Source organism: Cynocephalus volans, chromosome 3, assembly GCF_027409185.1.
Source record: "Cynocephalus volans isolate mCynVol1 chromosome 3, mCynVol1.pri, whole genome shotgun sequence".
Lineage (NCBI taxonomy): Eukaryota > Metazoa > Chordata > Mammalia > Dermoptera > Cynocephalidae > Cynocephalus > Cynocephalus volans.
Window position 1 is genome coordinate 75,396,835 of NC_084462.1, and position 27,861 is coordinate 75,424,695.

Genomic DNA, 27,861 nt, shown 5'->3' on the forward strand with positions numbered 1-27,861 from the left:
ATATTTTATTACCAAGGGGGCCTCCTGTTAGAGGAAGTGAATATAAAAATGGAGAGGCTATGCGTAGGTGTCATATGGTATGTGGAACTGCAGAGTGGCTTCTCTATCTGCCCTGCTTTGTGGGAGGCCTCAACTCACCCTGCTGGTTCTTTCTGTTTTTCATTTGTGCATCTTTAGTTTCTGTTAGCAAACTGGTTTTTGTCTAATTGCTTTTTGCTTTCAATTATATACAGTATTTTATTGCAAACTTCAGACAAGCCATGTAGACAAAAGCTTCTGATGGTCTTGCTGTTTGATTTCATTCTTTTAAAGATGACTTCAACTGAGGTACACCAACTCAGTTTTCTGCTTTACTTATCTCTCTGTCAGGGTGCCTCTCCCACCCATTATTGATCACCTTTTCAAAAACCTCCTTCAAACCACTATTTAGAAATTTGCCTTTTCTTTCTTCATCTACCCTGGAAAGTACCATTCATTCTTTTTCGTTCAAATTGCCTATAATTCGAGGCAGCAGTTAAATATGTTGCCTTTCTGAATTTTGAGTTAGCTGAGTGGCTTTCCCTGCCTCCCTGGCTCCCTTGGGTTTTATTTTTTGCAAAAAGAAATTACAGGTTGAAGGTAGCCTCTTAGTCTTGCTTCTACAGTTTTGTTTGATAAAACCCTAAACTTGATATTTGTGGGGGGGAACCTACATAAAATGTCTGAGATGAATCATAATTGGCAAATTAGAAATGGAGGCATTACTACTTGTATTCAATCTGACCACCAAAGAACATATAGATGTCTTCTGAAATGAAGTTGTGGTTTTTTATTTTTATTTATTTTTTTTTAGACTTTTTTTTTTTTTTTTTTTGTCTTTTTTTCGTGACCGATAAGGGGAACGCAACCCTTGGCTTGGTGGCGCCCACACCGCGCTCAGCCAGTGAGCGCACCGGCCATTCCTATATAGGATCCAAACCCATGGTGGGAGCGTCGCTGTGCTCCCAGTGCCGCACTCTCCTGAGTGTGCCACGGGGTCGGCCCAAAGTTGTGGTTTTTTAAATGAACTATTCTGCAGTTCTTTACCATCTTAATCTTCCCACGGAAAAACCCAGCAACTTGTTTTAGGTAATGTAAATTCCCACAGTGCAAGGACTCTGTTTTATGTGCCCATAGAGGGCACCTTAGTAATACATTTTATAATTTTCTTAAGGTGGTTATGCGACAAGGCACAAATGGAATGGGAGTCAAGATATTATGTGTTGACGTTCTCTTATATGAAACTGAATTTTAACTGTTAATTATAATGATGAATAAAAAGCACTAAGCATATATGCTAGGCATTCTACAGCTTGCATCCTTGCAGGCCTAGCCAGAATGGACTGTTTTAACAGCTTTGGCTGCTTAATCTGCTGCTTACCTTTCCCTGGTGTAACTGAAGGGTAATTGTAGTTCATATACTGGAAATAGTATTTCATTTAAATTATCTCACTTTCAGGAAGATTGCCAGCTTTGAGTAAAGGGTGGTTACTCACTGTTTAGTGATTTGGGCTTGGCTTTAATTTAGGGTTTGCTCTTTTCACTTGATATTTACTTGCCAGCAACTTATCTAGACAAAGGAAGGTACATATTGTTTTTTGGTTTTGATCTAAAATACTATCCCTGATTTAGATATACAAATATTTAGTAAGCAGAGCCTTTCCAGGGAAGAATGGTTTCTGAAGGGATTACTTGGTTTTTAACCCCTTTCTGCTTTAATAATTGCAAACATAATGTGTGATCTGTCTTCCCTTTTAGAGCAAAGCCGGCGAGATGATTTGGAAGCTCTAGGCCATATGTTCATGTATTTCCTTCGAGGCAGCTTACCCTGGCAAGGACTCAAGGTATCCTTGAAAGCACTTAGTAGAGGGCTTTGTTTCAATGCTCAGTTGTTAACGAAGGAGCTGCTGGTTTGATGTTTTCTAAGAAGCACAAAAGGGAAAGATTGGCTACAGAGATGAGAAGCATGGATATTATTAGTCTACATTGTAAATGTTCGCTTGGATTTTGGAAGCTCTGTTTTATTTACATTTGTCTTCTTCCCTTTCTTAATCTTTCCTTTTTTGTTTTTGGGTGTTCCATAATCTTTTCCCTCATTCCCTCCCAGCCTTGGCTGTGCTGTTTTTCTCTCTGTGTCAGTATTCCTCCTTTGCTACCATTATGTAGCAGGAGGAGTGTTCCCAGTGTGTTGGGGAATTTCTAGAACACATTGATTACAGCAGCTGCTACACATTTTACCAGAAAGGCCAGCAGTGTGTGCCCCTAAGGGGAACTGGAAAGTATTTGTTCATCCTATGTAGGCTAAGGGCCCACCTGAACAAAAATGAAAACCCAGATTTAACAATGCTGTACAAGTATATTATTGAATAATTGCCTATTCACACAACAGCCATTCCTTGCAAAACATGTACCATTTAAATAGCCTTCTTTAGGTAGGTGTCAGTATAGTGCCTACATGTAAGAATTAACTTAATTATTATAAATATAAGCATTATAATTACTTTGTGCCTCTGGCTGTTAGACTAGGAATTGGTGAGTTTCTGACCCATTTTAAGTCTCATTAGAGAGTTAAGTGTGAGATATATTTTTTAGTTGTAATTTATTTCAACATGTTAGTATAGAAGTAAACTTAATCTGCAGCTTGGGCTTCTCCTACAACCTCTCTCTCCAGAAGGGGAGAATAATTCATTTATCTGTGATTTCTAGGACATTGTCCTAAAAAGTAAGGCTTCTACCCATTCCCTTTGAGAAGATTTTATTTCTTCCTTAAATTTCTCTCCTCACATCTCTTTGTGGTCTTCTCCTATTTATATACATCTTCTCATTGATGTTGACAACTTTCAAATAGAGTTTCACATCCTCCTTGCTCATTATATAGCCAAACAATTAATAGCATCAGTGTATTATTAATTGCTTGAAACTCTCATAGTCCATGAATCATTATGGTAGTATTTGTAGACCTAAAATTTCTTTAACTTACTTCAGAACATTATTGCTGAAGTACAGCAAGCCAGGTAAGCCTGACAGGAATCCCTTGAGAGCCCACTATTAGTCCAAGTTCCAGAAGCTTTCTGTCTACATTCCTGAGTATACCAGACTTGGGCTGCTTTGAGCCACTGACATACACCAAACCTGTCTGTTAGCCTTGCCTATACCATAGATGACTTTTTTCCCTCTGGAAGCACATTGTTGAAAGGCATATTTTCACTTCTTGTTCTTTTACTATTCAGTTTCTCAATTTATATATAGTAGAACCATCTATTTATTTCCTCTACTTGGATTAGCAATATTTTAAAACTTATCTTTGAGCTAATCTAAGAGGGAGAAGGCTGAACCACTATTGAACTCTAGTGACCATGGGAGATTTTCTTATGCAAGCCACTTACCTCATATTTGATGGTGTTTAGCTAGACTACTAAATATAATTGCAAGTAAAACTTTCCAGAACACAGCAGATGTTTGCACATATCTCAATACATCATCTCTACTGCACTTCTTATTTGTTAGTGTTAGAGAAAAAAAGTTGAAACTAACAAATCCTGCCAATTTGAATGAAACAACCATTGTGTCTGAAAACGTATTGAACCTCCTATACTTAGCACTCTTTCCAAATAACTTTCTTTCTTTACTCTCTCTACAGGCTGATACGTTAAAAGAGAGATATCAAAAAATTGGTGATACCAAAAGGAATACTCCCATTGAAGCTCTCTGTGAGAACTTTCCAGGTAGGATGTTAAAAGGCCACTCCAGCCAGCGTGACTGAAGCTTTAAAGTAGGTGGAGTCTGTGAGTTGGTATCTCTAGATAAGGGTGATGACCAGCTAATTTACATTTCCTCTTACTGTTTTTCAGACCAAGGTAGGTTTTATCACTTTTATTTGGTTCATAAAGAAATCACCAGTGTCAAATAGTCTGTAGAAATATCCTTCGTGTTGTTCAGAGCTTCCCCCCATGGGAAACATTCAGCTAATGAGCATGGCCTTTCACCTCTTTCCTAACAGAGGAGATGGCAACCTACCTTCGATATGTCAGGCGATTAGACTTCTTTGAAAAACCTGACTATGAGTATTTACGGACCCTCTTTACAGACCTCTTTGAAAGGAAGGGCTACACCTTTGACTACGCCTACGATTGGGTTGGAAGGCCTATTGTGAGTATTCTCTATTTACCTCATCACCTCCTTTCTCAGACTAGCACTTCCCCACCCCTTTGCCAGTCTTACTGCTTAAATCTTTAGAAAAAAACATTCCTTTGATGGTCGACCTTACATTTACCAACCTTTTCATGGTGATGCCATAAGTTGCTCACTCGAGATAGGAAGTAGGAGTTATATTACATTTTTAAGATTATAATATGTCCTAAAATATGAGAATTTAAGCCAGTTTTTTAGAAGAAGTTTCATTTGAAAGACTAAGAAGTTGGTACTATGTATGCTGTTAAGGTACTTGACTTCTGTAGGAGTGGAACCCAGCACCATAGGGAACCTTTGGATTTGCTGTTCTGGCCACAGGTCCACAGGGCCAGAGAATATGCTAATAGATATCATTATAGGTTATTTTTTTATTTTCAAAGGTAAGCTACTCTGTAGTGAATTGTTGAGGACCAGGCTGCATCCCTTTTGCAGATGAGCAAATTAAGAAGACTTGAAATTGCTCATGAAAGCTGAAAATAATTACTCCTTCTCTATTAGAATTAGAATGATGCTGTCCCTTACATGAGGTATCAGCTTGGACCAGTTTTCCTTATTTGACTTTTCATTTCATTTTTCCAGCCTACTCCAGTAGGGTCAGTTCATGTAGATTCTGGTACATCTGCAATAACTCGAGAAAGCCACACACACCGGGATCGGCCATCACAACAGCAGCCTCTTCGAAATCAGGTATATATTGATCCTTCATTCTTTCAGACATTCCCCTTCTTCATGGCTAATTAAAATCCAAATTCTCCAGCTTCTCTGCTTCAGTGTATCTACTGAAATTAAAGACAAAAGACTTGCCATTTCTCACTGGTATGGTATGAGAGACATTCTAGCAACTGTAAGGGTGTGTATAATTGCACTGAGATGTGGCCAGATGCCTTATATGAAGCATTTGGACTAAAGAATCTGGGCCTGTCAGAGTTTGTTGGCTGCAGGGGAAACTGGCTATGAGTTAGGATGTGAGGCAGTCTGACACAGACCTGAAGGACCTGCTGGATGTGCAGGATGTACCAGGTATCCCACTTTGGGTTTCGTGTACAGTTCAGTCTGTAGCTGTTGCCAATTCTGGTTTTTCATTGCTGGATAAGAAAGGTGGGTAATTTGGACTTACAGCTGACCTGAGCATGAACCAAAACCTCCATACCACCTCTTATCCTCATGTGCAGGTTAATTCTAGAGCTAGCCAAGATCTGAGATGGACCTGCAGTGAAAACTCAGGTTTGCTTTAGGCCACTCCAGAGAAGGCCATGTCATTTGTTCTTCAGTTTTCATTGTTTGAGAAACTAGTAGTCTACATGAGGGACTTCTTTCAGCCTAAAGATAGAAGAGGCAAACACACACAAAAAAATCAACATTTTTAAATTTTTTAACATTTAACATTTTTAAAAAGGGCTAACTGGGAAGTAAATATGACAAGGGATTTTTATCTTTATTCCTATATATTGTTAAAAGAAAAATGGAGACCAGTAGATAAATAAAGAATAATAGATCTGGCCAGTTAGCTCAGTTGGTTAGAGTGCAGTGTTGATAACACCAAGAAAAGGGGTTCAGATCCCCATACCAGCCAGCCGCCAAAAAATATATAAATAAAAAGAATAATAAACCATATATTTTTAAATCATTATCACATATCAAATTAACTTGTTCTCCCTCCTCCTGACCTTACTTTTTAATATTAATAGACATTTTTAGAAGAAAATGCAAAAACACATATCATCTCATAGATGCACATGTGCAAGTACATAGGTTAAGAATAGTATATACACTGGCTGGTAAGCTCAGTTGGTTAGAGAGCAGTGTTAAACCAAGGACAAGGGTTCAAATCCCTGTACCAGCCAGCTGCCAAAACAAAACAAAACAAAGAATAGTATATAGAAGTATACACACATATTTATATGTACAGTGAAGTGCATCCACAAATATAGATCACTCACCAATAAGTATATACTCTTGGCAAAATGTGTGGCTTAGTTGGTAAGAAAAAAATGTGTAAGGAAAGGAAAGCTTTGTATTAGAGTACGTAAAAGAGAAAACAGGTAGAAAAAAAGATGGGGTTTCCCAAACTGTGGGCACTATTTGGGTCCATAGTTACGTGTTTTAATTAAAGTAATTGTCTAAGACTTACAATTTGACTGACTTATGATTTGACAAGAAAAGACTGTTGACTTCTGCCATTGTTCTCTCCCATACCTCTGTTCTTAAAGGCAAATATTCAGTGCAGGTAAGGGCACGGTTAAATTGACACTCTCATACATTGCTATTGACTTTGCAAGTTGGTAGAAATTCTCTAGAAAGTAATTTGATATAGTTATTTTCCTTTATGATAGAATATCTTACCTCTTAGAATCAATCATAGTAAAACAACCCAAAATATAGGTTAAATTATGTTCATAAAACTGTTTTAGTATCATTGATAGCAGAGGTTTAGAAATGATCCACCTATCCAGGTATAAAGGAATGGTATGGATCCACCTCAAATCCTTTATTGAATAAACTGGGTTTTAGTAAAGTGAATTATTATTATTATTTATTTTATTTTATTTTATTTTGTCAATATACAATGTGGTTGATTATTGTGCCCATTACCGAAACCTCCCTCCCAACAGCATATCTGTTCACTTGTCGTATCAATAGTAAAGTGAATTATAATACATTTTTCAGTAGAATATTATGTAGTTACTTAATATTTAAGAAAGCTTGTAGCCTGAAATGTTTATGATTTGTATAGTGAAGAAATCAGAGTACAAAATTATAAATGCCTTGTGATTTTTCCTAAGGGGAAGAGAAAATGAACAAAATCAATGGGAGGAGGTAATGCCAAAATATTAACAGAAGTAATATTGGAAATGGTACTGTTCTGAGTAAGAATTTTCCAAAATATTCTATAGTGAAGTTTTGATACTTTAAAATGAAAAATGTATTCAAATAGAAAATGTATGGAAAGAAAAAATAGGTATTTAGCGGAGCCACAATCAACATATATCCTTGCTCATATTTTTAGAATATCTTAAAACTAAAACATTTATTTTCCCTTTTCTGTTTCAGTGACTTTATAATCAGGGCTGTTGTTCTGAATGGGTTTTAAAAGTATGGGGAACAGAGATGGTTGAAAACTTGGATTGCCAGAGTAAAAAATGAGGTCATACATATGTTGAGAATTTCAGTGTACTTTTAAGTGAAAGGTGTTTGAACAGTGAATGTAATGATTTAGGAAAATATCATCTGCAAGTCAATAAGCATATTTTTGAAGAGTTGAATCTCAAAAGTCTGTCTTTGATTTCTTTTTTCTTTTAGGGTATTTAGTATCCCATAGCTGCTAAAGGATTAGAATTTCCCACATTAATGGAAATTTTACTTCCCCTTCACAGCAGGATTCTGAGTCCTTGCTGGGTAAAATTCTTTCTGCACTGTGCATTGCGGGTATATGGATTTCTAATTTCTGTCCAACCTTTACACTGACTTATTCTGTGGTCTCATTACTTTTGTTTCATCTTCAGAGTTTTCTTATGCTCTTTTTTTAAAGAAAACTTGCAGCCAAATACGTCTTTTTTTTTTACTCTAGAAATTGAAAACCAGTATGATTTTCTAGACTAATTCTTTTTAAGTTTTGAAATTATGAAAAGAGAAAATACAATCTCTCCTTGAGAGAGATCAAAAGGTTATTGACTTGACTTTAGGGACAGCTAACCTTTTTTCATCAACTTTGACTCAGTAAACCTGAACTGAGAACCTGCTATGTGAAAGTATCCTTCAGATACCAATATAGGTAGGGAGTCCTTGTCCTCAAAGAGCTGACAAGTAGATAAGCCGAGCCGAATAACTATAATACAGGGGAAAACAGGTAAGCATCTGAAATCGCAAATTATTATCATCCAGCATTGAAAGGAGACATGTCTTTTAATCTGAGCATGACAAAGACTTTTCATGAGAGAAGCTGCGTTTGAAATGCTCTTGGAAGAATTAAATGGAGATAGAGGAGACATTCCAAGCAGAAAGAATAGAAATGTTATATCCAGTTGAATTTTGCTAAAATATGTGATGTGAATGAAGGAGTCCTAGGACACATGGCTAGGAAGAGAATAGGTTGGAGCCATTTGATAAAGCTCCTGAAATGCTGGGCTGGGGCGTTGGTGCTCAATTTCAGTAAGAATACGGACTAAAAACATTTTTATCTAATTTGTTTTTACTATGTATATATTTATTTATTTTTGCAGCCAGCCGATATAGGGATCCAAACCCTTGACCTTGGTTTTGTCAGCACTATGCTCTACTAACTGAGCTAACCAGTGAGCTCCAAAAATGGTTTGGGGGGGTTTTCCTCCCTAAAAACTTTCTTAAACAAAGAGGTGATAGGATGCTTTAGAAATCTTTTAGCACAGAAAGTGGTAGTAACCCAGCAGCCAGCAATGGAGACCAATAAGAAAGCAGTGGATTCCCTTGAGAGGTAAAGAGGCCTAGATGGACTATAGTAGTGGAAATGAAATATAATTGAAAAAATGCTACAGGGATACAATCTAATAGAATTGGTAGTCCACATGCATGTCAGGATTGAGGGAGAAGAATGAGTCAAAGCTGTTGCTGAGATTTTGAACCTACATAATTAGGAGCTAGTTGATACTATCACTAGAGAATGGAAAGTTGGAGGAGGAACTTATTTGGAGTTTGAATTTGAAATACTACCAGAGTATTCTACCTGAAGAGTCCTAACAGGCAGAAGACGGCTGTCAAAAGAGAACTAGAGAAATATCTGGGAGTCAAGGCATGGAGATGACATTTATGATAATGCCTGAAGAGCCTCATTATTCTGGGTAAATCTGCCCACCATCTGTGTTATAGAGGAGTGAGCCTGGCAATTAATAAGTTCTGTTTAGTCCAATACTTAGAGTAGGAGGAGAAAGAAGAGGAACTCAGAACTTGGTTTCAGCTTATCCCAAGACTTTGGTCATAAGACATTTAACCTGATTGAGGTTTCAGTTTTCTCAAATTTAAGCCTTGGAAGAGCAGAGATTTTTGTTGTTTTGTTCATTGCTTTACCCATAAATCAACATCTGGAATAGTGTGTGCTTGATAAACAATTGTATGTATGAATGAACGAATGAATCTGTCAAGTGAAGGGTGTAGATGAAATCTCATGTTTGTTTATAATACAGATTTTTATTTAACCTTCCACGAAAAATACATTTTAAACTTTTCTTGTTTTCTGTTTCCACAAAGAGCCATTCTGCCTCTGTTTGATTAGCCAGAGTAAGCTGGATTGTCTGTTCAAGGGAGGGGGTGTAAAAAAAAAAAAGCAGCCCTTTGCTGCAAAGAAAGTTCAGGCGATCATATTAGTTATTCTCCATCACGATGAGAATCTATTTGCCTTGTACTCTGGGAAAATTTTGCTTGGCTGGTCTAGACTGTAGGTGTATTGAATTTAGTACTGTTTGGTTCATAGATGCAATAATAGATCCAAAATATAGTTCCCAAAGCACTGCATTTAAACTCATGTATTGGATCTGCCTTTTAAAACTGTTTTAATACCAGATATTTAAGATCAATTCTTTTGAATAGCTAGATCCATTCAGAAACATCCCAATTGGGTTAGTCTTTTCCATCATTTTACCCTTGATATTTGCTTTCCCAGTTCCAAAAATGGTAGATCTTGCATGGCTCTGATTTCTCTCTAAAGAACTCTGCATTACCATCCAGCAGGAAGGAATGAAAACTTTAGTAGTTCCGCCTATTTACACCTGGGAGAGCTTCCCTTGCATTCTCTGATCAAATTCAATCAAGAAGTCAGTCCTGCCAGTATCCACAGATCTGATGCTAGGGTGCAAAATACTGTACTGTCAAAGTTTTTATTCACTGTGCTTATTCAGCACAATACAGAATATTGTATTGACTAGGATATGCATGCAGCAACACTCTTGCTACTCTTTCAGTACTTTAAATCCAAGCTTCTGACAATCCTTACTCACATAAATGCTATACAAACCTACAGTACCATGTTTCAGCAGTTTTGATAGTATTTCTCTCTCTCTCTGTCATTGACCTTTTTTAGTTGGTAGGTTTTCTGTGGGCATATGAAGAAGCTACTTGGCCGAGAAGGTTAGAGAGGACAGATCCTGTTTTGAGGTTGGAAAGAGTCATACTGGCCATCAAGAGCTATTAAACTCCTACCAGATTTGATATCTTACCCCGATATTGAACCTCAAAATATCACTTATTCTTTTTTGTGTTTTTGTAACCAGAAAATGTTTAAGGTAAAGAGTTTATCATTTGTAATTTTCTGCTACATGGGCTGTTCCTTGAAAACTCTCCAGTTTGACTAGGAAAGAAAATATGAATCAAAGATCAGTAAAGCTGGCCGGCCGGTTAGCTTGGCTGGTTATAGCAGGGTGCTGATAACACCAAGATCTGGGGTTCCATCCCTGTACCAGCCAACAAAAAAAGGGGGAAAAAAGGGTGGGGGGAAAAATCAGTAAAGCTGACCCCTCATCCTTCCAGAGGAGCCATATTCAAACTAACTCAATACTTTGTAAACACATAGAATAAAACAATTTGTTAAAGGGTCAAATCATATTGAGTTGTGACGAAGATGTGTTTCCAGTAAAGTAATGGTTTGGATTTATTTGTTTGTATTGAGACTCCAAGGGAATGGATTTAAGGGATATATACCCTTAGAAAAATATATTGTGGTTTAGTATTGCCATGCTTACTGAATAAAGCTTGTTATAAGCATGGCTTTTCCAAAAGGGAGATTAGGGCAGATTGCTAAATAGCTGGGGTAGTCAGAGATCCTTATAAAATATCTTTTTAAAGGTCAGTAGCCTTAAAAAAAATAAAAGCTGATTAATTCTCCATTCCCTTTCTTTTACAAAGTACCGTTTAGTTTTCACTGAGGCTCATGGTTTGGTAGTTGAAGGGACACATGAGTTTGCTCAGCTTAGTCCTTCTGACCTGTGTGTAATTTGCTAACATGCTGCTTGCTGTCAAGAAGGAGTACAAGCATAGAGATTGCACAGCTGCCCTGGCCACCCTCCAGCATAAAGCTCAATGCAGGATAGGGCTGCCCCTCCTCATTTCTGAGACCTAATTCTGAGGGGAGTATTGAAACAAGCAAGTGTGAAACCGAAAGTCATTTTCTTAGCTTCTGTCCTATCACCTCATCACTACTGCTCACCTTTGGTCTTAATTCTTTCTCCTTTCCATAATGAAAGTATTCTTTTGTCTGTACACCTTCTTCAATATTTTTTATTTCAGGGCCGGCCCTGTGGCTCACTCGGGAGAGTGTGGCGCTGGTAGTGCTGAGGCCACAGGTTCGGATCCTATAGAGGGATGGCCAGTGCACTCACTGGCTGAACGTGGTGCAGACAACACAGTGCCATGGGTTGCGATCCCCTTACCGGTCAAAAACTAAAATAAAAAAATTAATTAATTAAAAAATATATATATTTTGTATTTCAACAGACACCCTGTGTTCTGAGCCATCTCTTCATATGAAGAGACTTGGTGATTCTGGAGTAATTCTATCTAGATAAATCATCATTCTCTAAGGGAATGGCATACCATTTTGAATAAGGATAGGACAAGGTATGAATAGAGTTTCAAACTTCTAGGATGGTTCTTATGATTTTTATAAGAGCTTCACATAATTGATACTTCTGTCTCTGTAGCCCACATAGTATTGAGCCTGGGAATAATTCCTTACAGGTTGTTCTCAGTGATTTTAAACTTTGCTTGTGTTTGATCAAGTTTGTAGAATACAGGAAGTTACTGTTTGCACAAATGACAAATTGCATAGAATAACCTCTCTCTGGCATAGGAAAATTGGTTTTATTTAATGAGTTTAATAGAAGTATATACTACTACTACTAAGTTTTTTAAAAATTATTTTAATTTTATTTTAAATTGTTTTTTAAAATTATTTTTTAGTAAAGTATATACTTCAATAACCTTGCCAGCTCCCCCCCCCCATACTTGTCAAGGTCTGATATACCAAAATTTTTTCTTAAGCTGCTTCTTTTACCATTTTTTCCACCCTATTCTTTCTTCCTCCGTCTTACCCCCACCACATCAAAAAAGAAAAAAAGAGAAATTTCTGTCTTGGAAGTGTGATTAGACAGAATGTAATCTAGTGTATTCATTGCTAACCTTTTGGTACTGTTCAGTTACCATTCTTGTTAATTATAATTAAAGACAATTAATGAGGCCAAGAAGAATGACATGACAGGCCAAAACACTTTTTATAGATGGCAACTTTTAAAGTATTTTCAGAGCCCTAAAGTGAAATGGATAAAGTTTTTTGTGAATGTAATCAAAATTAATTTTTCAAAATTAGCTTAATATGAATAGGATTTAGTGATTTGTTTGCTACAAGAGAAATATGTTTGCCTTCCTTTTGCTTCACAACAGTAGCTTTATCTCCAATAAGAATTTGAAATAATTTTCAGCCATAGATGGGGTGATTGATGCATGAGATGTTTTCAGATTGTGTTTTCCTCTTCTCTTGTTAGTGTCGCTCTCCCTACTGTCTGTTTGTTAATCCCTGCCAAATGAGTGCTGGGAGAGATTTGTTCTCTCTGCCATAGGCACAGGTGGTGGTTTTCACTTTTTCACCAGTCTTCTTTGTCTTCTCTTAAGTATTTTTTGTTAGCTTTGCCTTTAATTTATGCTGTGCTGGATTGCTGCTTTCTTGTTTCCACATTCACCTACTGCATAATAAACCAAGCATTTCCACACAGGTAATGCAATCGCAACTGAAGATTTTAAAGTGCTCCCCCAAGGAGTTACCACTACTTGAGATTCCTGCTTCTGTCTTTGGGGACTTACACACTTCATTTGGACCTCTGCCTTTCAAGTAATGCAGAGAGACTGACTTTGCTGAATGACTCTACTATCCATGGACCTCTTGATTGCCTTTTAGTTAGATGTGTACACATGAGTGATCTTTAAGAATGAAGGGTTTACAGGCTGATCTCTTCCACTGGTTTGCTTAGTGCTGATCATGCCTAATCATAACCCCCCCCCCCCCATACAGTGTTGCCTAGAATACCTTTCAGGGGAAATTACGCTAGCAGAATACTGTAGTTGTTGACATTCCTTGGTTTCATCCAGCTCCTATGTATTCAGTTGCCTTTTAAAACTAGCAAATGACCTTTTCTACTACATCATCCCCTAGATACCAATCCAAGCCCTTAAATTCCAGAAAAGAGTATCCCTAGGGTTTAGCATTTTAATGAAAAGTTGTTTCCAAAGTAATAAACCCACAACCCCCAGGTTCACCTCTGTCACTTGATTTTTTTGCTTTCCGTGGATATAGAAGGCATTGGAGGACAGTAGTGTGGTATAGTGTGTTTTTCCTGTATCACAGTGGAAGCATTTATGAAGCAATCTGGGATGTTAACATTTTTCTCTCTTTAAAAGATAAATAGTGTATTGCTTTGAGGATGGAGATGGAATGTGACTTTTAGGCTTTGAAAAATGTCTTTGCTGTTTTCATTTAAATATAAGTCTTAATTCTTCCAACAAATTATTATTTAGCTAGAATGAGTATAAACAGACAGTCCCATGAGTCAGACAGTAACATCAAGCCAGAGTTCTGATATGTATTTTAGTAAAAATTAGAAATAATAGTTGATCACTTGACCAGGGCTTTCTTAAAAGCATATGAGTGTATATTTTCAGCCATTTTCAATTTTATCTGCCTTAAGAACAAATGCAAAAACAGAGCATTCATGAGAGAAATAATTACATTAGTTTGTATCACAGAACTCAAAATAACACTAAATGGCTTGTAAATGTCTGGATATTTTTTAAGCATTTAGATTTTTGGAGGATTGACAGTACACAATAGTTTAGGAACATAACATTCTTGTTAAATATTTCAAAAAATAAAGTCCTAGAGAACTGAAGAGGCTATCACTTATAGATATTAGTTATAGATATTATTTCTAATATTAGAAGAATAAGTTTATTCTCAGATTTCTAGTAGTAAAAATAAATGAGATGAAGTGTTCTAAGGGTACAGACACAGTCAGTAAGTTTATAATATAGTATGAGTATGCTGTGCAGCATAGTCTTATTTTGAAAAAAGAAACATCTGCACCTCTGTTGGGAGAAATAATGGGAAAGAGGGAATGTTTTGAGAAGCTTTGATTCTGTCTAATGTAATTAGCAATATAAAGCCAAGCCCCTTTTTTGTTAAGATTATACTGCAAGCAAGTTAATACAGTTGCTTTCCTATAGAATGTTCTTGTTCCCTGAGGGATATCAGAGAAAACATGACCAGAATCCTTTACGTGCTATTACACATGTAACTTTATATTCCATTATGAGTATGTTGTAGCTGTAAGGTGTAAGAGGCTCTGATTTTTATGGGAAATTTCTTTTTGGTGAATTATGGGGGAGCTTTAAGCAACTCTTGTCAATGAGATACTGAAGCGGGGAGTGAATGTAGAGCCTCAAACCGTTACTTCCTCATTCTTTTTTTTTTTTTTTTTCAATAGAACACAACATTTATAGCTGTGAACATTTCTAAGATTTGTAGGATCCTTACTGGTTTTCATGCAGAGCAGCAATATCACATCCCAACCCCTGCTGTTGTTTATTTCAGCAGCAATTAAAATTTGATTTACTAATCCCTTATTGCTGCCTCTCCAACTACTCATTTTTCATTTTTGTAGAGCCTTAGGACTGTAACAGCTGAGCATCATGATGTTAACACCTTCTCAGCCATCTGGCACAGGGGAAGAGGCACCTAAACAGATTCTTCAGAACAAAAGTCACATATGAGCAAGATCAGAATAGTATGAGATCTAAAAAACAGGTAAAGAAGAAATGAAGAGAGCCTGAATGACAGCAAAGGTGAAAGCAGAATCCAAAGAGGTTTTTAATTGAAGGCCCTCCTTTTGCCAAGAAAAGAACTGCCTTTTACTTTCTAGAAGAAAATAATTTGTACTAGTGATGTCAATTAGTAAACTTTTTCTAATTTGAGTCTAGAGACTGTTAGCTAGAGGAACCAGGAAAACAAGGTAGCTTTATTTTTATCTGCTATCTTTTCATATTCTTGACATGTGAACCTGCTTTTGAAGAAATAATTAGTTCATTCTTTTAGATAAGAAAGCATATTACGGGCCGACCCCGTGGCACACTCGGGAGAGTGCGGCGCTGGGAGCGCACCAGCGCTCCCGCAGCGGGTTCAGATCCTATATAGGGATGGCTGGTGCGCGCGGTGCGGCCAGTCACAAAAAAAAAAAGACAAAAAAAAAAAAAAAAAAAAAAAGAAAGCATATTACTGCCACTGCTCATTTTATCTTAGTAGAAAGTCTCATGGCAGTTACTATTGAGAGTAGTGGGCTCCCTATTTCAGAAAAAGGCATATTATCTTGATTCCTAATGTAGGAATTTTCTGTATTGACTACTGTCTATTCAGATAGATCTTTAATCAGTGAGTTGATTTGTAAATATGATTGCTCCTTTGTTCAACAAATTAACATTATGATTTTGATCTGCTTAGTGGCTACTGAAATTTTACTAATATGGAAGCTAAAAGGTGATTCCAGCTTTTGGTGGTTTTTTCCCCCCCCTCTTTTGGTCATTATTGTTTTCTGTGTCTGTGTGAGGATGGTGTGCTATAGATTCATGTATCAGCTCATTAGGCTGAAATGAATGTAGCCAAGCTAACTTTTTCTCAGTGCTTTGCAGCCCTTAGTTTAAAATTCAAAACAAAAACAAAACTCATTGGGACACTAATGTACTTGATTTTGTTATTGCTTGCTGTTGCTTTACTTGTCCTTCCATATCTTGCTCTCATGCTTCCTAATGCCTGAGCAGACTGCATCGTCAGAACGCCGAGGAGAGTGGGAAATCCAGCCCAGCCGGCAGACCAATACCTCATACCTGACGTCTCACTTGGCTGCAGACCGCCATGGGGGATCAGTGCAGGTACTTACTGCCTTTATTGCCTTTTCCTGGCCTTCCCAGATTGGCTGGTAGAATGTTGTCTTGCTTCTGAAAGTTGGGATCATTTTGAATGGAAACTTATAGCAGGGATGAGCTGCTTCTGTAGCTAACTGAATGTCTGTGTGTTGATTTTGTGCCTAGGTGGACTTAGGTAAGAGTCACATGTTGATGATTGCTTGTTGTTGTCATTGATTAGGAAACATCTATATGATTTCTGATACTGATTTCTGGTTAACCTAGTCCTACAACCTTGATGCACTCATGGTAAACCATAAAAATAATGTCAAGGGAGAAGTATGTTAGTGTCACATCTGTGAATTGTATAGACCTGAAACGTATAAAGTATTTTTTGGATAGAGGACTAAGGGCTGCATATATAGTTTATTTCATGATGATATGTGCCATAGCACATGACAAGCTGAGAATGTTAATTGGTATAAGTCAACTGTTTCTGAGTGGGTACCCAGTAAGTTGGGTTATTTCCTTTTCTTCTCCTTGGAATAAGTGTAGTCTTGGAAAATTATTTCTGATTTCATTTGGGCTGTCTTGAATCTCTTTTCTCTGTTTAGTACTAAGAACATCTTGTATCTCTTAACTTTTCTTATATGTGACTGTTCTAATAATCTTAACCTAAATATTTTTTTCATAATGGTAAGTGATAGCACCAGTTTGGGCATGCAAGTTAATCCAGACCTACCAGACATAAATTCTTATAAAGGGGTAGATGGGCCTTTTGTGTGTCGAAATGCATGTTGATAGGCTTGATCATCTAGGATATGCTTTTACAAGGAGTGATTCACTGAGAGAGCATGTTATTCACAGGAAGTAAGTCGATAGCTTTTGCCTGCAAAAACCTCAAAGGAACATCTAGGAAAGAATGATGGATTGAACAGACCTACTTTTACACCCTCCTGAAAAAACACTAAAAGAATGGTAAAGCATAAATTCATATAAGGATGGAGAAGAAAACAGAAAAGAAAGCAACAGTAACAAAATGTTGCTGGAAAGCAGATGAGCAATTATTAAGTGACTTAAGAGTCCCAAGAAAACTGAATCCTGAGCCAATAGAGAGAATCGCTGAGAATTACGCCTGCTTTCACTTGGAGAATTCCCAAAAAGGCTCAGGAATTGGCCTTCTACAAGTGGAAGAGGGGCAGCGGGACATGTGCTAAAATAAGGAAGATTGGTTGGAAGTCTGTTTAAGAAGCCTTTTAAAAAACAGAAAAGCATGGGCCGGCCCGTGGCTCACTCGGGAGAGTGCGGTGCTGATAACACCAAGGCCCCCGGTTCGGATCCCATATAGGGATGGCCGGTTCGCTCACTGGCTGAGCGTGGTGCTAACAACACCAAGTCAAGGGTTAAGATCCCCTTACTGGTCATCTTTAAAAAAAATAAATAAATAAAAATAAAAATATAAATAAATAAATAAATAAAATAAAATAATAAAATAAAAATAAATAAATAAAAATAAAAAACAGAAAAGCCATTGATCCCTAGATCTCTCTCCTCCCCAGCAAAGACCAAAGATTTATTCTATGGAGAGGGCAAAATAGGAGGTCTCTGGACGAGGGTATATGAGCTACAGTTGGGGGCAGGGTACTATACTGAATATTGGGAGGTTCAGTGAATGTGTACATACTGCCTGCTTACTTTCCCCATTTAGAGCTTCAGAATGATGAAAGCCAGGTCTGTACCTTCTGGGTAAGAGATTTAAAGAGTATGCTCTGGAAAATCTGACCAGCCCAATAGAAAACATCTAAGGATACTGACAGCAGGGTTTCCCCAATGAAATGGCCCAGCCAGATCATCCTACAGTGCAATCGACAGTTGACAGGTCCCACTCATGTTCTCACAGTGCCAATTAACCATGTAGTCCCCCACTTTTAAATATGAGTGGACAATCAAGGGTTATCAGACTTCTGAAAAAAAGCCTTTAATAAGAAAGAGACCAAAACAAAGAAACAATAGCAATGTTTAAAAAAAGAACATTCTAAAAACAGAACAAAAGAGCTCTTGGAAATTAAAAACATGATAAACAAAAATTTTAAGTTCATTCATTGGTTTGGAATATAAAGTTGAGGAAGGCTCCCAGAAAGCAGAGCAAAAAGACTGATGAAAAATAGAGAAAACAACATAAGATTTGAGGAGAGTCCAGAAGGTTCAATTTCTAAATAATAGGAGTCCCAGAGAGAGAACAGAGAAAGTGGAAAGGAGGATATCATTAGCAAAATAATTTCCCAGGATCAAAGACTTGTTTTCAGATCAAAAGGACCTGCTGAGTACCCAGCATAAAGGATGATAGAACCACACCAAGATACATCATTGAAATTTCAGAACACTGAGGACACAAAGACGATCCTTCAAGTTTCCAGAAAGAGAAACAGTCATGTGCCAAGAAAGGATCAGGAATTAATATAGCTTCAAATTTCTGAACAGCAATGCTGGAAGCTAGATAGTAATGAACAATGCCTTAAAAAATCTGAGGAAAAATCACTTCCTACCAAAAATTCTATACTTAATCAAAATGGCAGTCTGCTGTGAATATAGAATAAAGATGTTTTCAAAAATCTGTGTGTCCAGGGTCGGCCCATGACTCACTTGGGAGAGTGTGGCGCTGATAACACCAAGGCCACGGGTTCGGATCCCTGTATAGGGATGGGTGGTTAGCTCACTTGGAAGAGCGTGGTGCTGACAACACCAAGTCAAGGGTTAAGGTCCCCTTACCGGTCATCTTTAAAAAAAAAAAAAAAAAAAAAAATCTGTGTGTTCAAACTAGGGTTCAGATCCCCTTACCAGCCAGCCACCCAAAAAAAGCCACAAAAAACTATGCTTTCGAAAATTTTACTTCTTATGTACCCTTTCTTATGAAGCTACAGGAGGCAGTGTGTTACCAAAATGAGTATATAAACCAAGAAAGAGGAATATATGGGATCCAGGAAACAAGAAATCAAACACAGAAAAGAAGCAAAGGGACTCCCCAATGTAATTGTAAAGTTAAGAGATCCTGGGACAACAGCTATAAGCCTGTAGAAGAACAGAGGCTTCTACTCTATGGTAATAGTGCGGGACCTGATCACATCTCTCTCAGCACTGGACAGATCGTCTAGGCAGCAGATCAACAGAGAAACCGTTACTCTTTCAGAAGGAGAGAAGAAATCTAGGGTTATCAGAGGTGGGAGAGGGGAGGGAGAGGGGGATGGTGAGAGATTGGATAAGGGGCATGAAGAATAAGTACAATTGGTAATAATATATATGCTAATAATATTGATTTGATCAACATACATCAACATTGAACCCCCAAAATATGTATACTCAATTAAAAAAAAAATCTTAAATATCTACACTTTATCCAGTAAATCAGTTTCAGATAAATATACCCCAGAATATACATATAGATATATATTCTATTACAGTGCTATTCAAAAGAAATGAATCACTTTTGTAATTTTAAATTTTCCAGTAGCCACATTAAAAGAGAAGTGGGTGAAACTAATGTTAATATATTTTATTTCACTGTATATCTAAAATATTTAAACATGAGTTAATATAGAAAATATTAACGAGATATTTTACTTTTTTTAACTAAGTCTTTGAAATCTAGTGTGTATTTTACACTTAAAGAACATCTCAGTTGTATTAGTTTAATTTCAGGTGCTCAGTAGCTACTATTGGACAGTGCAATTCTAAAATGTTTATTGCCGGCTTCTTTATAATATCAGAAAATCAGAAGCAAATAAATGTTTATCATTTCAGCATTAACTAAACAAATATAATACTTCCATTCAGTTGAAAGAAATAGATCTCTGCGTGTTATGGGAAAATGTCTAAGATATGTTATAAAAAAAGCAAGTTACAAAGCAATATGTAAAATTTGGCCCCATTTTTACTATTTTTATATGTATGAAAATAACAATATATATGAAACATATGTAATATATAATAAAACATATATATGAGAAAACACATGTGCACGTGTATATGCTAGTGTGTGCAGTGAAAATAAGAAACAATTTAGACTAGTGGTGAGCAAACACAACCAGTAGGCCAAATTCTACCCCCTGCCTATTTTTGTAAATAAACTTTTGTTAGAACACAGCCATGCTCATTTGTTCACATATTGGCTATAGCCCTGTAGCTCTCATGCTACAATGTCAGGTTGATTAAGTATCTTCAGTAGAGATTGTATGGTCCTCAAAGTCTGAAATATTTACTATCTGGCTCTTTATGAAAATATTTTGCGAACCCTTGCTCTAGAGAAATATACGCTAAATTTCCTACTAGCCACTGCCATATGATGATGTTACTGAAAACCTGCACTTCTTATGTTGTCTTTTTTAATATTCTAATTTTTTTTTAACAATAAGCATTGCTTGCTTTCTAATTAGAGAAAAAGTAAATAATAATTTTAAAAGAAAGACACCCCATAGTCAGGCATATCCAGATGGTTTAGTCTACCAGAGTTATGTTCCTAGAACACAGGAGTTTGTTTCCTGCTGTCCACTGTGAAGTGTTGTTTTTTTATTAGAATTAGAGCCAATTAGGAGTGTCTCTGGCAGCACTTTTGAAAAATGCAACCTCCCCCTACTCCCTGTAAACTAAGTTCTATCAGCATCCTAAGCATTTGGATACTGGAGAGGCAATTGTACCATTTACCTAATATTATGTGGAGCTCTACTGCTCCTTATTACATCTGCAGCTTTGGGCTTATACTGTTTTTAGCCTCAATTTTTGTAAACTTGTCAAGGCTATGCTTTTACAAACCAGATCAGCCATACCTTTCTAGTACAAACAGATGTCCATATACTTCTGAGTTGTCTCACTTCCCAGAGGGAATGTGGTGAAATCATGCTTGGCCTAACCTGAGTGACCTGGCAGCCACCGTGACCCTACGAGGTAGTGAAAAATGTCAAGATAAGGAGAGTGCTCTGATAAGGTACATGGACACTCTTTTTTCAACCTATTTAATGGGTAGACCCCTGTGCTTCCCATCCTTCCAGTACTTCCACGGATCCTCTGTGTAAAAGACCTAAATTCAAGAAGACAATATTTTTCTCTTTCAAAAAGATTACTCTGAAGTTGTTTAAATTAAAATATATGGGGGGAAAATATACATATATAGAGAGAATTTCTAGAAATCTCCAAGACCAAGCAAGGGCATTAAGACTTAAGAATGATGTATCATCTGAAACACTATTTCCTTGGGTATCAGCTCTGATTTTTCCTCACAGTGATTTTTTTTAAAGGCAAATAATAACTCAAATGTTTGAGACCCCGAAAAGGGATATTTACCAGTATTAAGGACTGAATGTCAACATAGTCATTCTCATGGATAATCCTATAAAATAGTAATTACTTTGGTCTTATGTGATATAGCTAGAGGAATGTAGGATTAATTTTAATAGTGATTACAGCAAAATAAATGTCAATATTCCGGGTATACATATAAAGCTTACATTTTAATGAAGTTATACTAAAAATTTAATAGAAAAAGAATAATAGTGATATTGTTTAAAATATCAATAACTCATTACATTCATAAGCTTTTTAATAATTTTTCAGATCTCTTTTCTAGACATCATTGCATTTAACTGCCATAGTAATTATGAGGTAGATAGGACCAGCATTATTGGCCCTTTCTTAAAGAATTAGAAAACAGGGTCCACAGAGGATGTGAGTGGTGGAGCTAGGCCTGGAATCCAGCACTTCTGTCACTTACAACTAGTATCTGTTCCACTGTACATCCAGGTAGCGGTTCAGGGGTTTGACAAACTGTACCTCCAACTTGAAGCAATTAAGTGGATGCTGTAAAGGCCCAAATTTGGAACCATTTATTCCCTGGCATGTTTGTGGTGTGGGTAAGTTTCAGGGTAGAGAACTGGTGGTGAGGTTCCCATTTGTGTCTGATTCATTTGAGACCAGTTGTTCATTGATACATACAAGATATCTAGTCGGTAAAGTGGGGATAACCTCTTCTTCCCTAGATTGCCCAAGGGCATTGCTTGTGGGCCAAGTAGCAATTCATAATGATGAGAAATTAGAAAGCATGAGACATGTGAAATGCTGTGAGCAGGCACCATGACCCAAAATCACCAGGTCAGTGGTGATGCTTACTATTGCTTTATTCATTAGAAGCCAAGACATTTTATTTAACTTCTTTTCTAGTTCCTAAGTTATTCATTAAGAAACTACTATGATTCTGCTACAACCCCTGTGCTCACAGAAAGAACTTACCAGTGTTATCACTTGTGTGCAGCCAGAACGTGCCCACAAGAAGCAAATATAGGACTGAGGAAATTAACAAGATAGCATTAGAGTGAGAAACTGTGGTTTTCCAATTTGTAAACTATCTCTCCTCAACTTTCTGTTTTTGCTTTTTTTCCCTCGACTTTTTATTTTGTAATTTTCAAATCTGTAGAAAAGCTGAGAAGGAGACGTAATGAATCCCTGTGTATCCCTAACTTAGATAAACAGATTTTTAAGATTTTTGCCACATTTGCTTTAATTCTGTGTGTCTGTGTAAGAGAGAGTGTGTGTGTCTGTGTGTGTATGTTTGCCAAACCATTTGAAAGTAAATTGCAGACATTATACCTTACCCCAAATACTTTAGCCTACATCTCCTAAGAACAAAGACAATCTCTCATGTAACTAATAACGCCATTGTTGTATCTATGAAAATTAATAATTCCAAATTTTTCTAATATACAGTCCATATCACATTTCCCCTAGTTCCAGTTGTCCCCATATTTAATTTTATAGTGTTCAGGTTTTATCAAGGTTCCTGTATTGTGTTGGTTGTTATACCTCTTCATTCTCTTTCAATCTCTTCGTCTCTTTTTATCCCTTTTAACCTATAACAGTTATCCATTGTTTTTAAAAAAAAAAAGGTTTTTAAGACATTGTTTTTTTTTAAGAGTCCAGGCTAGTTGTCCTGTAGAATATTCCACATGTTGATTTGTCTGATTTTTTTCATCATGATTATATTTAGATAAAGCTTTTTTTTTTTTTTTTTTTTGGCAAGAATACTATCTTGTATAGCATTTAAGGAGATAAATAAGGTCAAGTTTTTCCATTAATCAGAGATGCTAAATTTGATCACTAGCAGAAATTTGGGTCTCTGTTGGGCAAGTCCAAACTTAATGTTGTAGGTTTTTTCAGTAACTATGTTGTTTTGATTTTTTTAAAGCATGTGTTATTAATAAGAACAATAATTATTTCTGCCTTAGAAATAATGGTAGATATCGATTGCTATTAAGTAGTATTCATCTTGTCTGCCCCAAAGGCTGCTTTTACTAAACATTTCCTCCCACCTTCCTCATTATGGCTATTCGAGAAGTTTTTGCAGATTAACTCCTAGTAAAGACCCCAGAGCTAGAGGTAGATAAGAATAAACATTTATGGAGGGAGAATAACAGTAAGATAAACACTTATTGAGGGCCAACCCCGTGGCTCACTCGGGAGAGTGCGGCTCTGGGAGCGCAGTGGCACTCCCGCCGTGGGTTGGGATCCCATATAGGGATGGCCGGTGCGCTTGCTGGCTGAGCGCGGTGCGGGCAGCACCAAGCCAAGGGTTGCGATCCCCTTACCAGTCACAAAAAAGAAAAAACAAAACAAAAAACCATTTATTGAGCCATTACCATATACCGTGGCACTGGTCTCAGCACTTTCTGTGGATTGTGCGCACAATAACCTCTTAGGTAAGCAGCATTGTTTCTCCATTTTACAAAAGTTCAGGCACACACAGATTGAGGATCTTGTCCAAGGACCCACAACAAGTAAGTGGTGGAGCTGGGGTTCAAACCTAGGGCTGACTAACTCTAGAACCCAGTTCTTGTCTACTGTGTTCTGCTGCCTCCATTACTATATACCAGGTATTGTATTGGACACTGTCTCATACATTTTCTTGTATAATTCTCACATCAACCTGTAAGAAACAGTCTCAAATAGATGAAGTTACTTACCCAAGGGGCATGTGATATCCACACCGTTTATCCTATTTTGTGGTTCTTTCCCATGTTTCAGCGAAGGTCTTTAACAGCAGAGTGGTTTGTCCAGTGGGGTCCCTTTTCCCACTTCCCACCACCCACATAAACAGGAATCATGTGCTGGAAATGAGACCAGGTGGCAGAAGCAGCTGCACAAGCAAGAGAAGCCTGATCGGGTCCACATTAACCAGATGACAGGAGTGAGAGCCTTCACTTACAGTTCGGGGACCATCAGTGAGAAGTGGGATGACAGTAAACCTGCAATAAAGGCATTGAAATAAGACTGGTTTTCCAAGAGACAAGTGTGTCCTTACTGTCTTCCCTCTCCCCAGAGAAGATATGGCAGTCTTGTTATTTGAGTAACTTCAAACCAATAGTCAAAGTCATGAAGAAATTTCTGAAGGAAAGTGTGACTGTTTATAGTTTCTGGTGCCAATTATTGGTTTCCTTTGGAGAATATTTTTTAACTGAGAGGAATAGAATTTACCCATATTCGAGGGAGCAAAGTGATTTTACCTTTAGAAGTTAGCTGTACAGTTATTTTTAACTTAATAAAGTACTGTGTGTATTTAAATGAAAAAATCTATATGTTTAGGACAGATTTCCCTCATGGAAGTCCACAGACCCTAACTCCATACCTTGATTAATTCATTTCCTAGTGTTTTCATGGGTAAAAAGAGAGTAGTATGACCTATTTCATAGGATTTTCGTGATGATTAAATTTATACACACAATGTAGCAGAATACCTAACACAGAGTAGGCACTCAGTATGGAAGTTATTTTTATCATTATATGATTACATCAGTGAATTTATTGTTCTCACATGATATGGATCTGGGAACCTTCCCTAAATTAGTACAGTTGGCTCCTTAACCCAGGAAAACAGACATTCCTCAAACATTGCCTGGCTAGTGCCTAAGCAAAAGACCAGATCTTCCTTAGTGACCCTCTTCTGGTACTGGCAGGAGGCTCCTATTGTCACGGTGCTTGTCACACTCTGTCTTTCTGTTTCAGGTGGTTAGCTCAACCAATGGAGAGCTGAATGTCGATGACCCCACTGGAAACCACTCCAATGCACCAATCACAGCTCATGCCGAGGTGGAGGTAGTGGAGGAAGCTAAGTACGTTAATCTTTCAAGGGGACTCTTGAGTCATGGGTTGAAAAATCTTTTCCGTCTTTTCCTCTCTGTGCTGCTCATCTCAGATGGATTCCTCATGCTTATGTCACAGCTTTCTTCCATTACCATTTTATTTATTGCATGGTACCTTAAGGCTGCTGCTGCCCTTCTTTAGCTGCGATTTCTGGGAAGTCACATTTCTCTAGTCCACATGGGGCAAAAGAAATAGTAAACAAAAAGAATCATGGGATAATGGCTACAAAGATAGTAGCCATGAGCCACTTGGGGCCCTGGACCTTCTTGCTCCCTATGGGTTACAGAGAAAAACTGCTATTAAACCATGGGCCATGCTGAACAGCCTTAGATTTCTGGTTGTTGGCTAATAACTCTGGGTGTATAGTCTTGAAACAAGTGTTCTCTCTCAAATGATTCTGGACTCAGAGAGACTAAATAAGTCAGGCAAGAAAAATAGTCTGTACCTATGAGTGAGAGAGACTTGGGAAGGAAAGGAAATCACATTAATCCCAAGAGGGTGAGGAAGCTACCCCTGTGCCCTTTTCTGCTTTTCTTGCATGTGTGTGTCTTGCCCTGCCCATGCCACCAGCCCCTTGGTGCTCTCTGCATGGTCTGTGTTGAAACTCTTAGAATCTGGGGTGGAAGGTTAAATAACTGCCGATTCTGCTGCAAAAGCAGCATTTCTACCATTTCTTTCCTTTTTTTCCCCCATCCCAAATTCAGATCCAGATTTAAACTCTAAAAAAACATAAGGTAGGGAGAGAGAGTTACTCTGGTAGCAGAGTAACTGCTGCCAGCCCTGTCATGGATGGCCTCTCTTCTAAGCCCTTTTGAGCTTTTGAGTATCTTGTTCTCTAAAGCAGCCAACATATTTATAGTGATATTGTGCCCTAAATGGTATCTTGAGCCCGCAAATTTGGCATAAACACAAGCTAAAACATGCGTACAGCTCTGGGTGTAAGTCAGTGAGGCCAGCTGAGACCTGCATTCTTCTTCCTTCCGCGTACACCTTGCATGGTTGTCCCCCTCCCCCGCTCACGCCTCTGCTCTCCTGCCCATCTATTTGATGAACTCACTTTGCCTTCAAGAGATTCTTTCCTTGGAAAGCCAGGGCTTGAGCTTTCCTATCCAATAGATAAAAAGCAACTGAGGATGACTTGGACTCTCTCCTGTCAAGCCCCTGCTGACTATAGGCAGCTTCAGATGCTCTTCTCCCGGCTTATGTAAGGCACTGATACATAAGTTGGGGGGAAATTTGCCAGGAGGAGACCATTTTTAGTAAGAAAACATGTTTCCAGTTCTTAGGGATCTTGGAGATCTCCACATAATTTTTCTGTTTCCGTGACAAAACTGCATTCTCCCAGATAAGCAGTATGGTACTTTCACCCTCTGGGATCTCAACCTTGACTGCACTTTGGAGTCATCTGGGGCGTGTTAGAAAGTATACATGCTTGAGCCTGATCCCAAAGATTCTGGTCTAGTTTATTGGGGTGTGGCCTGAGCATCAAGAATTTTTAAATCTCAGGTAATTCTAGTATGTAGCCAAGGTTGGGAACCACTGAACTGGGCACGGTCTGATCCAAACATTGTCTTGGCTTGAAAGATGGCTGTACACATTCCCATCCCCACTCCACTCCCAATTCACCTTTGTGGCTATTACTTTGAAGGGTAGAAGTTTAGCTATGTATTTAATAGTATACTTTGAATACCAAGATCAGATGGGCTTTAGTCTTGTAATATGCCCTATACAGGTTTATCCTTTGAACACATTCATTTCATTTCATTTTGGTAAATGTATACACTAATTGTGTATTGAGTGTGGTGTTTGTGTCCTATGTGTAAGACAGGCGGCCATTCACACACAGAGATTTCAATCTGATGTATTCTGTTCTGGTATATTCTAAACTCTAGAATGTAAAGAGAGTTTAAAGTTTTCTCATTTAGCAGAAAGCACAACTGTACCTCTTTGCCACTAACTCCAGGTGGGCCTTCTGAAAGATGTAGAAACCAGTGGGGAGCAATTGTATTTGACCAAATGTCATCCCGAAACTCGTGATTCATCATCTGAACACCAAGTTCAAGGATTCGGATCCCCTTACCAACCAGCTGCCAAAAAAACACAGAAAACAAACAAAAAAACCTCATGGCTTAGGGCATTTTGTGTGGTACTTCTCCTAGTGATTTCATAAGCCACCAATCCATCTTGTCCAAGGAAATGTCAGGGTCCAACCATATGTTATTCTTCTTGGCCTTCTGTTTATAGTGGGGCAGGAAAGGCATAGCCATTGTGTTCACCTGCTTGATTATTTCCGTGGGAAGAAGTCACAGCTAGAGAAGCACAAGGTGTCCCTAACAATCCCTCATTGTAGGCAGCTGTGATGCCATTTGTTCATGCAGCCTGCTTGTGGGGTAAAGAGAGCTGTTGCCTATATTGACATTCAACTTGGATACTGGGGAGACTATGCAAAACCTTCTCTTCTAAGATTTTGGCTTTGTGTTTCTCACCCAGCTTGTTTTGTGTAAAGGTGGAAAGAAAGAATAGGTTTTTGATTTTTCTATGTACAAAATAAACATCTCACTTTCC

General features: G+C 37.7%; 1 protein-coding gene across 2 annotated transcripts in view; it reads left to right on the forward strand.

Moving 5' to 3' along the window:
- Nucleotides 1-27,861, forward strand: part of CSNK1G1 (casein kinase 1 gamma 1) — a 176,916-nt gene that overhangs the window by 143,929 nt on the left and 5,126 nt on the right. Inside the window, exons 7-12 of one of the 2 annotated variants that reach the window (XM_063089193.1) lie at nt 1,777-1,862; nt 3,659-3,743; nt 4,019-4,167; nt 4,789-4,896; nt 16,033-16,143; nt 25,159-25,265. In XM_063089193.1, the coding sequence (XP_062945263.1) occupies nt 1,777-1,862; nt 3,659-3,743; nt 4,019-4,167; nt 4,789-4,896; nt 16,033-16,143; nt 25,159-25,265 (646 nt within the window). The remainder of the gene's footprint in view (nt 1-1,776; nt 1,863-3,658; nt 3,744-4,018; nt 4,168-4,788; nt 4,897-16,032; nt 16,144-25,158; nt 25,266-27,861) is intronic. The other variant, XM_063089195.1, reaches the window with a different exon arrangement.